Below are 15,029 nucleotides of genomic sequence, written 5' to 3'. Positions count from 1 at the left end.
CACAAAATTAGACCAAATTAACCTTGAATTTGTTTCATTCTTTATTCTCTCCGATAACCCAAAGGTGATTCGAGGCTTGAATCTCATCCTATTGTCCCATTAAGATTTTTTGTGTATAGATTTGAGGTTATAATATGATGTTCATTGGTTCAAAGGAAAAGCTGCCTGAGGAAGGCACGTGGATTTAAAGTAGCTTTTGTTCAAGCTACTGGAGGCTTGTGGGATTCCAGAAGGACAGACCTCTGTCAGCACGTGAGGTTATACCGTCTGTCTAGTGAGTTGGGACATAGCACAAACACTTCCTGAATTAATTTAATCACATACATGATTAAGACAGACCTGAAAAGACCCTTCATTGCCTATTACCACTTGGGCCTCGGGTCTAATAGGTCTAGATTTGCTTATCATTATGTTTACAAATCACATTTTTGATCAGATTTTTCCAATGTATTCAGTGTTCTTCCAAACACCATTCTGATGAATCACAGTGTTGTCATTCTGCGGCTTTCATAGATTTGTGTTCTTCAGGGCATGTTCCATGCTTCATGCAAGAAGAGTCCCCTGAGGGCTTTCTCTTCAGACTCTCTGAGACCCGGGTTTACAGTTTCCTGGTACATCAGTGACGCACTAGAAAGAAAAAAAAAAAAAAAAACAGAGAACTCACTGCCAGGGTCTTCCCATAGCGCATGCCCCCTCCCACCCTCTGCACATGCCACCTCCCACCACTGCCAGCCACCATTCTAAGCCCAAACACGACTCTGCGGTCCCAGCGGTTGGAGATGCCCCGGGCAGGACCCCTTAATTTCCTAGTCATTCCCTTCTTCCTACTGAGCACTTTTCATGTGGCAGGCACTCTAGGAGGCTCTGGAGGTACAGGGATGACCAAATTCAGAAGTAGTCCTTCTAGGACGCAGTTTTTCAAAAGCATAGAACCAGCTACTCAGTCAATTCCCCTGCAGGGACTAAATTCCTGGTGAGTTATAAGATAGCAAAGGGGCTCATTAAGTCACTGAGTCATGCATCAGATTGCTTGCAAAGAGCTAACTTAGAAACCTGTGCGGTTTACAGGGAGCCATGCAGCACTTGCCCTCTCAGGGAATGGGGTTTGGGGACCTGTCACACTGGGGCCATGGTGGAAGGTACTGAGCTGTGGGAAGGTTGCTGCCCACGTGTGGACATCCTCCCTGCCTCCTAACTCGCACCCCACAGCTAACGCTATTGGCAAACCTGAAGGATGACCAGACTACAACCGCATCAGCCTCTGGGATGGCAGATGTGCCTGCCCGAGGGGCTCTCCTTTCCCTCCTCATCCCTGGAACACTTTGGGTCCATAACTACCTTCTTCACCTCTAAACCCCAAGGGCCTATCAAATTTCCCAACAGACAACCCAGAAATACAACTTGGGGATTGGGAAGAACCTGGTTCTGCTACCTCAACAGAGGCTGCTGTTACAATTTCAGAGCCGAGGCTGCTCCGGAGTGCCTAACATGAGAAGACACTGCCCTAGCCTGGCCTCCTGATACCAGGCATTGTCCACTATGAGTGCCACATAGGGCCTTCCCCAAATGATCCCAACTTCCATGGAATTCCTATTCTATTCTGCTACAAACATCTCCAAGCATAATGAGATCACGTGACTTCCTAAAAGGCTAAAATGTCTTCAGGGACACCTGTGTGTCCCCAGGATCTGCGTGGCACATGGTAACCACAGAATAATTGTGGGTTATATGATTATTTAAGTCGTTCTGCTTTTTCTCTCCATCTGCTTTGTACCTCACACAGTGTTTCAAAACACATGCTAGTGGTGGACACAAACAATTAGGGTCTTCTGGAGCTTTATCCATCACCCTCATCTTCATGGAAAATAATGAAATCCATAGGTGTATAGACTGTCCTCCCTACTCTAAGGAGGCCCAGTTATAAGCTGAAGCTTTAAGGAAAATTATTGTTCTTTTCCTGCAAGTTCAAGGTCATGCTACCGGAGAGTGCAGTGTAGTGTTGGCCGGTGTGTGGTTGAAAGAGAGCCTAATACCTCTGTCCCCCTGCAGAAAATGCCCCTGCAGTTCATGGGCCTGTGCCCTGACCTCCCCCAGACTGAATGGGTGCTCAAGAGTCATCCTACCAGGGTAGTGAACTTGTCCACGCAGGCATTGCGGATCTTCTCCGGGGTGGCAGGGCTGTCTAGCTGGAAGAGCTCCTTCATATTACTGCCTCCATGCTGAGCTCGGGCCGCACGGATGGCATCCTTGATGGCAAAGAAGATGGAGGCAGCCAGGAAGAGAGGCGGCTCTCCGATAGCCTGGGGGGACAACGTGGGGGACAGGAACTCAGGCCAAGAAGCCCCAGCCTCCACAGCAGGAGGGCCGGTGATGCTGGAATGCCAGCCACTAGCACTGACAGGCTTCAATCAATCAGGGGCCCAGAACACTCACTCTAGTAAATGACTGGATCTTGTGGGCATATTTCTCTGAATTCTTACTGTGTGATTCCTTGATGACACCATGCAAATATTGTGAGATTCTCCCCCTGCCCCAATTTTTGGGCTGAGTTATGACATTACTGGCATCTGTCACAGAGACATCCTCAAGACATTGAACCACCAATTAGCATGTACCAAAGTGCCCTGGAGCCCACCCCTTCCTGTTCAGCCCTGGGTCCAACCCTTTCCTGTTCCTTCCCTTAAAAGACCCCCAGACCAGCCAAGTGCTGCTTGTACTCCATGTCCATCTGCAGGTAGCCTGGCTAGGTCCTCTCTCCCCTCCCCACTCCTTCAATTCTGATTTCTCTACCTCCGTAATTTATTTCAGAGAGCAAGGGAGAGGGAGAGAGAAATAGATATATGAATGATGAGGCTCATTGATCATCTGCCTCCTGCACATCCCACACTGGGGATCAAGCCCATAACCTGGGCATGTGCCCTGTCCAGGAATCGAACTCTGACCTCCTGGTTCGTAGGTCAATGTTCAGCCACTGAACCACACCAGCTGGGCCAGAACTGCATTTTTATCATGAGCCAGTGGCAGGGGTTGCAAAGTGTCCCAGATGTTCCTATGGTAACAACACCCATGAGTTGAGCAAATGGGTGGGTTTCATTGCTTTCAAATGATCAACTGTCTTCCTTAGATCTAGGACTAGATCAATCATCTTGATGAATTTTCAACCAATTTTTCATACATATTGGGGAGGATGGTTATCATCCTTCAGGCATTCTAGTCAAGTCTTCAAGTCACGGGGCAGCCCCTGAAGGAGGTGATGGGGTGCACAGAGGGACTGCCCCATCTTCAGTGAAAGTGCTGGTTCTCATAGGAGACAGAGGTACTGTATCTGTGAGATCGTGTCTAGGACCAAACCTCAAGGATGGATACCTGAGATGAGAATGTAGGTCAGGGTTTGGTCTATAGCACATGTGTCAAACACAAGGCCCGCGGGCCAAATCCAGCCCGCCAGGCCTTGCAATGTGGCCCGCACCGCGCTGTCATCACTGCACTCCGCTATCAGTTTATGACATTGTCAGTTTATGACTGTTCAGTAAACCATTCGGCCCGCGATTTAGGCTGGATTTTAGATTTTGGCCCCTTCTCTGATTGAGTTCGACACCCCTAGTAAGGAAATCCTCATTGTACCCAAAGCAGCAGGTTTCTCCCACACAGAGGAGCTGTCATGTTCAATCCAGTTCCTGGGTTGTCAGGCAGGACTGCCCGCCCCTCCAGCACCATCACCAAAGCCAATATCAAGCCCTCTTCTCAGAGGAGCCCCCTTCACACCCACATGGTTGCGGGGGGGAGAGAAGGGGGACGGTCTGTCACCATCTGGGGCCTCCCACAGTGCAGACAGGAAGGTCGCCCAGACCCGGGCACCAGTACCTTGGATGCATAGATGGCCTTCTTGTTGGGAGAGTCACGGAGCAGGGACACCCTGAAATCCGTGGGGATGTTGCCAGACGCTGGGATCTTGTAGGTGCTGGGGCCGCGGGTGAGCAGGGTCCCATCAGGGGAATAGTGAAGCTCCTCCAGTGTGAAGAGGCCCAGACCCTGGACAAATGCGCCTTCCACCTGCAGGGCAGACGGACACCGTGGACACTGCTCCCCACTCCCCAGGCACAGGTCCTGCTTCCATTGCAGGGACCAGGCCACCTGGAGTGGAGCCTGGAATGATGCTGGAAACAGCCCTGAACTGCTTACCTGGCCCCCGACCACCCGGGACCACCTCTCTGGACCTCCGCCAGGCATGGGCACTGAAGCTCAGATTTGGAACTCGGTGGTGATTCTGGAGGCCCATGCAGTGGTAACACAATCTCACATGAAAACCTGCCACAGGGCAGTGCAGATGCCCCTCCTTGTCACTGGCTAATGAGTGCTGAGTGTCCTTCCAGGCCCACGCTCCTCTCCATGCTAAGTGGGACCTGCACTTCTGAGCAGCCCCAGGAGAGAGGAGGAGATTTTTGATAGTAAAGTGCAAGCTTTTTGAACTCCCAGGCCCGCCTGCCCTCTGGGAAAAGAAGTGCCTCTGCTCTAGCTTACAGGTCTGTTTGGGGGCACCTGCCTCGTTCTATTGGCCCACAGAGCCTCACTCTCACAGGCAGGTAGGTGGTGCCATGTAGCCAAACAAAAGTGTTTAGGGGAGACCAGGTGCTAACCATCTTTGTGACTAAGGTGCCTGAGCAGAGCAGGGGCGCGCCCACCCCCCCTCCCCCCATGGTTGTTCAATGAATGAATGAAATGACTGACTAGTGATGAGGTTTCTGTATACTAAGTAATTGTCCATTCTAGAGAGATATTCATTCACATTTTCTACCACGTGCTCAGTACTTCTGATCCTGATTCCTCCCTCAGTCTCCTCCTGTTGCAGCAGCTCTGTCTAATGCTCTTATATTTTCGAAAGTGCTTTCCTTTGATCATTCCTTTACCCCTCTTTTTCGAACCCAGGCTTCTACACATTGCTGTCCTGGGTCGGAGAGAAAGGAGGAGGGGGAAGCTCGCTAAACTCAGACCTCACTGCTGCACATCGATCCCAAACTCCAGCTCCATATGTGCGTGTGTGTGGCTGTGTGTGCATGTGTGTGCCTACCCAGTGTTTTCCCCATTCATCTTGTTCTTTGAGGCATGAGAGCCCTTTCTAGATCCATCCACTAATTTGCCTTCTGCCTCTAAATGTGGGTGGGCTATCATCCATCTAAGCATCACTCTGCCGAAGACACTCATGGTAACATGTTCAGACGCACGTAACAACAATATTGGACAAGATACTGTGGCTAGTGGCCCTGGGAAGGAGATGGGCACATCAGTAGCCCAGTCCATCAACACCCAGGTTCCCTGTGAGTCTTACCTGCCCTATGTCGATGGCAGGGTTCAGACTGCAGCCAACATCCATGACGATGTCTGTGCGAAGGTTCTACGGTGGACAGGGAAGTAAAAGCAGCTTGAGAAGAAGGGAATGTGTCGGGTGACAGGTGGGTCTCAGTGACTCTTAGACTATGAAGTGCCAATGCAGATGGTACTTCCAACAGCAGCGTGCTCTGAGCACACTCAGGCAGTCCCCAGTCTCCACTGCCACCATCACTGCTAAAGTCTGAATTCTTAGGAGCAGCTGGGGAAGGGGTGGGAGTGATTAGGGTCTCAGTAATCTAAAATATCTGCACATACCCCCACGTGGGAGTGGGAGGGACAGGTTTGCAGGTTCCTGGGACTTTGAACCTAAGTGTGGGTAGTTCATGTGAGGAAGGAGTCAACACACTATGTTCCATGGGCTGAGGCCAGCTGGCCCCCTGGCTTTGTACAGCCTGTGAGCTACTAATGTTTTCCTATTATTAACTAGCAGACAGAAATAAGAAGAATATGTGGTGACGTGAACACTGCGTGAAACCCACTCAGTGTGCATCAGTAACGCATTAGAGGCCCACAGCCTCTCTCATTTGTTTCCATAGGTCTTCGCTGTTGCTGTGCTGCAGAGATAGAGTTCAGGCAGTGTCTCTGTGGCCCCGAAAGCCTAAAGTTTTTACTCTCTGGTCCTTGAAAGGGAGTTTCCCAAGCCGTAATATAAGTCGTTATTTTCCCAATCACAGTTTGTCTTTGGTATTCCAATTGAGTTGTGTCTCTTATTTTTCATCCCTTAGTACTGAAGTTTTTGCAAACATCTTACCGTATGGTCCCCTGTTAGGCAGTCAATTTCCACTTCTGAGCAAGCCACCCCATAGCTGAAGTAATTGAAGGGGGTCCCTGAGTTGGTCTCAAAGCTGTAGCCAACATTGGGTATTCTGGGGGAGAAAAGAGAAGATACTGCATGTGTATTAAAATGAATATGCCCCACCCCCCGCTCCCCATACACACACAAATGGCTTGGTCCACTAAATCATAAGACCCAAAGGTTTTATTTGTTTCATTCAGCTGTTATTCACAGTAGCCCATGTACTTCGGACATTTTAACCTGTGAATGAAACCCAGGAATTTCAGAGCACTAATCTGTATTTCCAACGGCCCTCTGGTGAATCACTCCATACAGCTTAGCGGTGATTAGAGTCAGCATGCTGGCCCATACCTGGTAGAAACTGACAGAGTTCTCCCAGCTCAAAAAGGATGGGAAAGTCATACTCCAGAGGATCTATGAGCTAGCATTCAAGATCTCAGACCCAAAGGCTCCTGCACTGACTGACTCCTGAGCTGTTCCCACAGGCTCACCTGCCCTTCTTCCTCAATGGGGAAATTAACAAGATCAGTACCTCAGGCCAGCCTGGGTGCCTCTTTAAGCAGCCTCTTGCCTGCATTACTCTTCATCTATTGGTCCCTTCTAAATTTCAGCAAATGATTTGAGGAAAGTGTTATTAATAAAAGCATATGGCCTCTTACATTTTTTTCTTCTTCAACCCTATCTTATATAATCCTAATTTTGCACGAGTCCCATATACACGTGTGTGTTTGTGTGTATGTGTGTGTGTGTGTGTGTGTGTGTGTGTGTATGTGTGTGTTCTCACATCAGAGTTCATAGTAGTACCCACGGTATTCTATACATCACACAGAAATCTTGTGAGCTTATGTGATCATAATCTGCATTAGAAGAACACCAATGCGGGGCTGAGGGAGAAGGCATCTCTCAGGAGAAATGACCTCTAGCTTCCCCACCTTTATCTAGGTGTTTCTGTATAGAACCCATTTGCCAACTCCAAAAATGGAATGTGAATTTGTGAGAAAACCTGGACTAGCTTATGTTTGTGTATGCCAAATGTTATATAGCCAAGGGAGCACCGACAAAACATTACTTTGCCTACAAAATAAAAACATATATTTACAAAAAAGCCCTTTGGAACTAAACATTGAACTATTTGCCAAATCCATTGATCTGTGAAAGAAAACTTCCCAGAGAAAGCTAAAACCTTGTGGATGACAAGTTGATATGATCCTGTCTTTTTACAGCTTCCAAATCAGATGGGCCAGGTCTCTAACTCTTCATGCAGCTACTGAATTTTGAAGTCACAGAAGATACATGCTCTTTTCTAAATCTCACTTTAAGTTCTGCTGAATTACACATCTTGTAACAAGACCATGTGCTCTAAACCTTCCTCTCATTCTCTTTTTTATGTTTTATCTATTTTTTATAGAGAGAAGGAGAGAAATAGAGAGAGATGGAAACATTGATGAGAAATATCAATTTGCTGCCTCCTGAATGCCCCCTATTGTGTATTTAGCCCACAACCTGGGTATATATATCCTGATCAGGAATCAAACTGGTGACTTCTTGGTTCATGGGTTGATGCTCAATCACTGAACCACGCCAGCCAGGCTTCCTCTCATTCTTAAGAAAAGAAAAGAAGAGAAAAGAATAGAAGAGAAAAGAAAAGAAGAGAAGAGGAGAGGAGAGGAGAGGAGAGGAGAGGAGAGGAGAGGAGAGGAGAGGTGAGGAGAGGAGAGGAGAGGAGAGGAGAAAAGAGAAGAGAACGAAGAGAAGAGAAGAGAAGAGAAGAGAAGAGAAGAGAAGAGAAGAGAAGAGAAGAGAAAAGAAGAGGGAAGAAAAGAAAAGAAAAGAAAAGAAAAGAAAAGAAAAGAAAAAAAAGAAAAGAAAAAGAAAAAGAAAGAAAAGAAAATGAAAAGAAATAAAGGAAAAGGAAAGAAAAGAAACTCAATGCATACTACAAAGTAGCATGTTTAGGTAACTCAGAACATTGGATGCCCCTGGTTGCCACAGGGAAGTGCTGATGGAGGAGTGGTTTGTAACTGTCCCATTCGGTCATAAAGGAGGTTACAGGTTCAGAGGAAATTACTTATTTCCCCAAGAGCAATAGTCCACTAAGACCAGAACTAGAATGAGAGTCTCTGATATGGAAGCTCATGCTTTTGCCTCCTGGACACGTAGCTTGGTAATCCCATGTATTTTAGAGCATCTTTACATTGAAATGAGTGGAAGTACACTGAAGAGATCAGAGTTTTGGTAGAACTGTTCTCTCCTGACCATAGGATGATAGAATTCCAGATTAGGAAGGACCTGAGAGGCCAGAATGACAGCACACTGTGAGATGGGTGAGATCACCACCATACATACACGTAAAACCCAGTAGCAGACAAGCTCACTGCATCCTGGTAGGCAGCCGTGACCTGAGGAGAAGAAATGGCCATCAGGAAGGGGTAAGCATGGTTTCCAGTAACCGTGACCCAGCACTAAGCTTTTGTATGCTCATTCTCCTTATCTGGAAGTTGATCAACCCTTGACTAGTGACTCTCACTTCCACACCTCACCTCACTGCACACCCTCACTGCCACCCCCTGCATCAGGTCCTTGACCTCAAACCCTGGAGCTCTACAATGGTCTCCTAACTGGTCTTTCCACCTCAAGTTGCTTCCCCCAACTGCTCTGTAACCCAGCCCAGGTGAGTGATCATCTTAGCATACTGCACTGCCCATGTCACTCTTCTACTCCAGAGCTTTCGACAACTCCCCATTGGCTACAGAGCAAACACCTGACTTAAGGACTCTAGTCTTCTCTGGAGTAGCAGACATGCCATTGCCACTCCTCCATTTGCCTTGCCTCAGTCTTTACAACAGCAACTCTCTACAATGCTTATTTGATACCTATGTTCTTATTAATAAAGCTATCCATCTATCTAAGCATCCACCCTATCTCCTTAACTACATACATTTTCTTGGGTATCCCTAGCACTGGCACAGCACTAAGATTTAATTCATTGTTGATATAGTTTGCATCATGATTATTGTAAATAATCAAGCTCTTTACTATGTACCAGATGCTATTGAATAATTTACACTCATCATCTGACTTAATATTCAGTAGAACCTTATAAAATCAGTATTATTATTATTATTATCTTAATTTTATAGATGAGAAAACAGAGGCTTAGAAAAGTTTCTTTAGGATCCTTACCATAAGTATATGGAATCAAATATATGCATATATAGTGGTAGTGGTAGAAATGGCTTATTTTCAATACAGTACAGACACTGAACAGATTTGGTGCCTATCATTCCTGATCATGTCTTTTTGATCATGGCCTTTTCTGAGGTCATCTGCTTATAAAGAACACTGGGCTACATAGCTAATGGTTGAGGACAAAGCTCAGGTCAACAGATTGTAAAGGCTGTTGTTGAAAACATTAACATCACCTTCCAAATCTACACTAAAACCTAAACTACCCTAATCAACTTACCTCCATGAGGTGTATATGTGTGTGGTGTTATGAGTGTGGGAAGGGAAGGAGAGGTTATAGGAGGCTGAGTAAGATAAAAAAAAAACACCCATCAGCTGCCTCCTTCACACCCCCTACTTGGGATGTCAGAAAGTGTTCATTTTTTGAATGTATTGTACTATCTGATCTGGTTAGTGTGCAGTCACACATTATGTTACTGCTGTAACCAGTTCTCCCATTCTGACACTGGGGGTGGTAAAGCAGGTCCACATTTATAGTTCTGCCTCTTGGAGAAGCTGAAGTCTCCCACCTGAAAGCCTTCCTGCAGCTTCCCTCCCAGAAGTTCTCAAATATAGTCCTCCCAACCAGAAATCAGAGAACCGGGTTCATTCTTATCAGGAGTGCTTGTTGTGTGACTCCCTAAGCCACAGGAATGATATAACCCTTGTACAATGTCTTCCTCCAGCTCCATCACAGATGCAATCTCAGTGGACCTGGACTCCAAAGCTGGGTAAGGGGAGAGGCTGGTAGAGGCAGACCTCTGAGAGAAGGAGTTTGAAGAAAACCCAGCTGATCAAGCCTGTTGACTAATGAGGTGTGGGACCAGGCAGAGAGAAGAATTCTCTGAGTTGTGTTTACTGAGCCTGTCTTCTCAGGCGCAGGGTAGACAAACCCCCAATTCCCACAGAGCTGTCACAGTCCTGGATCAAACATTTTCCTCAGTGACTTCCTTCAATGAACACCAATAGAAATGGAACCCAGCAAGGGTGAGCATCTACTTGTCCTGTGAAAGCATGCAGACTCCCTCAACTTCTCCCTGCTGTGTGACTATTCCTGCTCTTCATTTCACTCTCATTTGAAAAAGCAACTTGGAGAAGCTCAGACTTACCCAGTCCTCCCAGGAGCCTCTGGGATTCTTTCTCTTGAAGGGCTCCAACCTCTTCAGGATCTTCTGACAAGCTTCCTAAAGAACACATGCACCACACATCAGACCCGTCAGCCCTCTGCATGCCTCAGCACAGGGAAAGCCTGAGAGCCTCCACAGAACCACCTCCCAGGGATGCTGTGCCCAGGACACCACTCAATCAGCCTTGTCACCCTCTAAAACAGCATTCGCCAACTGGTGGTCCATGCACCACTGGTGATCCGTGAGGTCCGAAAGGTTGACGACTGCTGGTTTAAGGAAACCTTTGGAGCAGTGGTCGCCAATCGGTGGTCCATGGACCACTGGTGATCTGTGAGGTCCAAAAGATAGGCGACCACTTGTCTAAGACATCACCCTTCCCAAGGAACCACCACTGGCCTATGCTTGGAGAGCACTCCTGAGCCATTTCTCATACTGACAACGGGTAAAATGCTTGAGGGATCTCTAAAGAGGTACTTTCTCACATTTGTTTGATGATATCCTCCACCTGGGAGAAGAAGCAGGTAGATCTGACCTGGCCAACTCCATTTCATTTTCAGCCCATTGTTGGTTGGCCAGTTCTCACATCAATAGTATGTCTTCCCACAATCCCCTGTATTTCCCCAACTCTCCTCCCCTTCCTCCCCTCATCCTTCCTGTCTCTGATGGAAATTCTCTCTTTCAGCTTAGCATTTTGAGGAGCTGGGTTCTCCTCAGTAAGAGAGCTCAAGGCATGGTCACAGCCAAGAGCCTGCAAGGACCACTCCAGCTCCCACCCCAGGGACTCTCTGGGCCCAAAACCCTGGTCTGGCCCTCAGCTCCACTGGTTCCTGAGACTCCTTACATAGACGGCCTGTCCATTGATGTCAGTGCTGATAGAGGCGGAAGTGGCAGAAGTGTTGGGCACCGTGTTAGTGCTTGTCTCGCTGATGTAAATCTTAGAGATGGGGATTTTCAGAGCTTTGCTGGCCACCTGTGGAGAAAGACAATGTCAATGGGACAGAGAAGATTCTTTGAGAATGTTCCTTTAGGGAAGGGGAGAGCATGGGGCTTGGCTGCCTTTCCCCCAAGACAGGATTCGGGTTCACAGGTACAGGCAAGGAACCAATTCTGTAAACTATAATTCTGCTGAGGCTGGAATGTTCCCATGTCTGCCTGAACTTGAAGCAGGACTTTATGGAATGGCTTGGATGGTGAAAAAATTTTCAACCTCATTTTGATTAAAGTGCCTTTTAACAAGTTGGTAGTTACAATAGAGTGCTGGGGATGTAAATTACAGCATAAGGGATATGGTCAACAACATTGTCGTAACTATGTATGGTGCCAGGTGAATATTGAAAAAATCGGAGGGTACACTTTGTAAAGTATATGATTGTGTAACGACAATGCTAGACACCTGAAACTATTACAAAATAACATTGAATGTAAAGTACAATTGAAAAATAAAATTTTTATCAAGTGTCTTTAAAAACTAACCCTAATTTTTTTAAAAAAATATCCCATTTGGCCAGTCCCCAGGAGCCAAGGAGGTGTGCTCACTCTCATCCAGCTTCACCATCCAACTCCACTGTGAGGCATCTCGCGTGTGCGGAACTAGCTACCTTTGTACACACAACACTCACTTAACTCATAGTCACAGAGCCCTAGATTATTGGTGACATAAGTGACCTCAGACAGCACATGGCCAACCCCTTGGCACAAATGAGGAATCCCTTGCTCAAGTTCACATTTAAATGGGCAGCAGAGCCAGGGCCAGTGCCTAGGCCTGATTCTGCTCCTGGAATATCCCTTCCCTCAGTATCTCCCAGCAGCTCCCCTACACAGACACCACAGGCCGCTCACCTGGACCATCTTGGTGTGGAGGCCCTGGCCCATCTCAGTGCCCCCATGGGTCAGTAGCACGGAGCCATCTGTGTACACAAGAATAAGGGCTCCTGCCTGAGGGGAGAGAAGAATGCCAGACAGAAAGGTAGTCAATTCTACTTTAGCTTAAGACTTGAGACAAAAGATACTGCAGCCCAGGGAAAAGGGAACCAGCAGCAACATTTTGGATATAAACCCCCGACAAAAATTAAAGCAGTATAATCCTCAAAGTTTAATTAGGCAACCCTTCAGTACGTTGCAAATTTTTTTTTTTCAATCTCTCTCTCTCTTGTCCTCCCCCTGTAAATGAAGAAAGAGGATCAGAAAACTGAGTAACTATCCATGGTCCTGCAATCAGGAAGGGTAAGTACTAGAATTTGACTCAAAGTCTCTGAGTCTCAGGCTGTCTTGTGGCATTCTGGACAAATAAAGGATATGCAAATTCATTTACACAGCAAAGGGCTCCTCTAGTTAGCTCTGTTATGAGGGGCAGTTGGTTTTCCCTTTCAAAGAGGGGGAAATGGGCCCCCAGTCTCCTGGAGATGGACAGAATTATATAAAGCAATTACCTGATTCAGAAAAAAACGAGTGTAGTCTATTCCAAACTTGGTAGGAATTATGCACAGTCCTCTCTTTTTCCAACAATGCTCCCTGGAGAAAAAGATTCTCATAAAATCTTCTCTATTGTATTTTCATCTAGTGAAACAAGTTTTCTGGCAATAACTTAAAATTGACATCAGGCATCCTCAAAGTTGCCCAGATAGTCACTGTGATATCTGCATCGTATAGACAGCATGAGAAAGGCAGGCATTTGGGTTCTGAGTCCTTCAGTGCAGCCGACGCAGGCCCACCCCTGAGCATATGACTTGAAGTATCATCATTCGTCTTCCCCGAGGGGAATTCAGATTGGGTCAGACTGTCTTGGGACTGTGATCGTCCAAGGGAGGGACTGTGGCTCACGGATGATAATGATAGCACCTCCTCTGTGCTTTATATTTGGTTTTCCCAATAATTTAGCAAAGAAGACAGAGCCAGCCTAATTACCCCCACTTTGTATATGATGAAGCTGAGGCCCGAGGAGGTGGAGTGACTGCCAAGGTGACATTTATAGATCAGTGTTAGAGGCAGGCGCATAACTGTGGCATTCTCAGTCCTGGGCTAGTGTTTAGAGAATGTGGTATGACCAGGAGGCAGACAAACATGTAAAGATACCACACTGAGGGATTATGACATTGGATGCAGGCTGAGCTCACCTGCCCCGGGCTAAGATCATTTCACAATCTTAAAGGGGTGGCTATGAGTGATTTGGCAAATACAGCAACCTCATAAATTATTCATTAAATTATTAGCTTTGTATTCTGAGTTCAGCAAAAAGGCTGCAGAATATAAAACTCCTCCCCTCCCAGCACTTACTTGTTGAACTTGTCCACCTCACTCCTCCGAGCATGATACTGAGATCTTGCTAGACATTCATCCCAGCACCTGGGCAAGGTTAACCCCTCAAGCTTCTGGTTGAAGTGTGTCAGGTCCCCTTCTTTGTACATGTTCTTCTTCCGCACCTTCCCAAGGAGAGAGACACTGAGGCCTTGTTGGCACAAGATGAGGGCAAATCCTACAGTTAAGCTTCCGGCCCCTATCATCAGCCCCTGCCTGTCCTCTGCCCCCAGGAGAAATACCCAAAACACAAAGTCCCTGTTCCCCGAAAAGTAGGCTAGCCCACTCTGACCTGTGCCACCAAATTCCCAGCTTACTTCCTCAGCAGGCAGCCCGCAGGTCACTGCGACTTCACTCATCCAGTGCTCGGCAATGAGCATCCCCTGCGGCGCCCCAAAACCCCGGAAGGCAGTGTTGGACGGCAGGTTGGTCTTGCACGCCTGCCCAGTGCCCCGGATGTTGGGGATTTTGTAGGAGTTGTCCATATGGAGCAGAGCTCGTCCTACTACCTGAAGCAGAGGAAGTCAACATGGGAGAGAACAGCTTTTTTATTTTTTATTTTTTATTTTTGCATTGAAAAAGTTTTATTGGACAGCATTATTACAGACAAATAAAAACTAGCAATCTGGGTGTGCATGTTTCAAAATATATAATCTCAAAACCGTAAGATTGATAGGAAAAAGGAAATAAGTTGCAGGAGTACAACTGGAGTATCCTCCCATTTAAATAGGATGAAAGGAATGGATTACAGTTGCCTTCAGGAAGGGAAGTGTGTGGTGAGAGATGAAGTGGCTGGGGGACTTCTCATATACCGTATTTTTCGGACCATAAGACGCACCGGACCATAAGACGCACCAGTTTTTAAAGAAGGGAAATGAAGAAAAAAAGATTCTAAAACAAATAGTGTCCTAAAATATTTTATGTGCATTAAAACCCAACATCACAGTCATAAACACATGTAATCAACCCTGTAAAGTAAACAGCAGCATTTAGAACCATTTTAGAGCTGGGCAAGCACACAGAGACCACACAGAGCCGGGCAAGTAAAAAAACTTTTTTTTTAAAGTATATGTGTAGGCTATATTTGGACCATAAGATGCAGGGACTTTTCCCCCCCACTTCTGGGGGGAAAAAAGTGCGTCTTATGGTCCGAAAAATACGGTATGTCCTTTGCGTCTTTTAAATTTCAAACCATGCCA

General features: G+C 46.7%; 1 protein-coding gene across 2 annotated transcripts in view; it reads right to left on the bottom strand.

Annotated features, from left to right (window-relative positions):
* Positions 1-19: 19 nt before the first annotated feature.
* LOC311630981 (xanthine dehydrogenase/oxidase-like) overlaps positions 20-15,029 on the bottom strand; it is a 58,658-nt gene continuing 43,648 nt past the window's right edge. For both annotated transcript variants that reach the window (XM_084900657.1, XM_084900658.1), the window contains exons 25-36: positions 14,148-14,339; positions 13,810-13,955; positions 12,966-13,047; positions 12,376-12,471; positions 11,378-11,506; positions 10,519-10,593; positions 8,531-8,583; positions 6,140-6,254; positions 5,327-5,392; positions 3,865-4,053; positions 2,124-2,300; positions 20-627 (exon numbers count right to left, since the gene is read on the bottom strand). In XM_084900657.1, the coding sequence (XP_084756783.1) occupies positions 577-627; positions 2,124-2,300; positions 3,865-4,053; positions 5,327-5,392; positions 6,140-6,254; positions 8,531-8,583; positions 10,519-10,593; positions 11,378-11,506; positions 12,376-12,471; positions 12,966-13,047; positions 13,810-13,955; positions 14,148-14,339 (1,371 nt within the window). In that variant the 3' untranslated portion in view covers positions 20-576. The remainder of the gene's footprint in view (positions 628-2,123; positions 2,301-3,864; positions 4,054-5,326; positions 5,393-6,139; positions 6,255-8,530; positions 8,584-10,518; positions 10,594-11,377; positions 11,507-12,375; positions 12,472-12,965; positions 13,048-13,809; positions 13,956-14,147; positions 14,340-15,029) is intronic.

Source organism: Pipistrellus hanaki, assembly GCF_964339955.1.
Source record: "Pipistrellus hanaki genome assembly, chromosome: 12".
NCBI classification, from domain to species: domain Eukaryota; kingdom Metazoa; phylum Chordata; class Mammalia; order Chiroptera; family Vespertilionidae; genus Pipistrellus; species Pipistrellus hanaki.
This window is presented reverse-complemented; position numbering and strand designations above follow the sequence as displayed.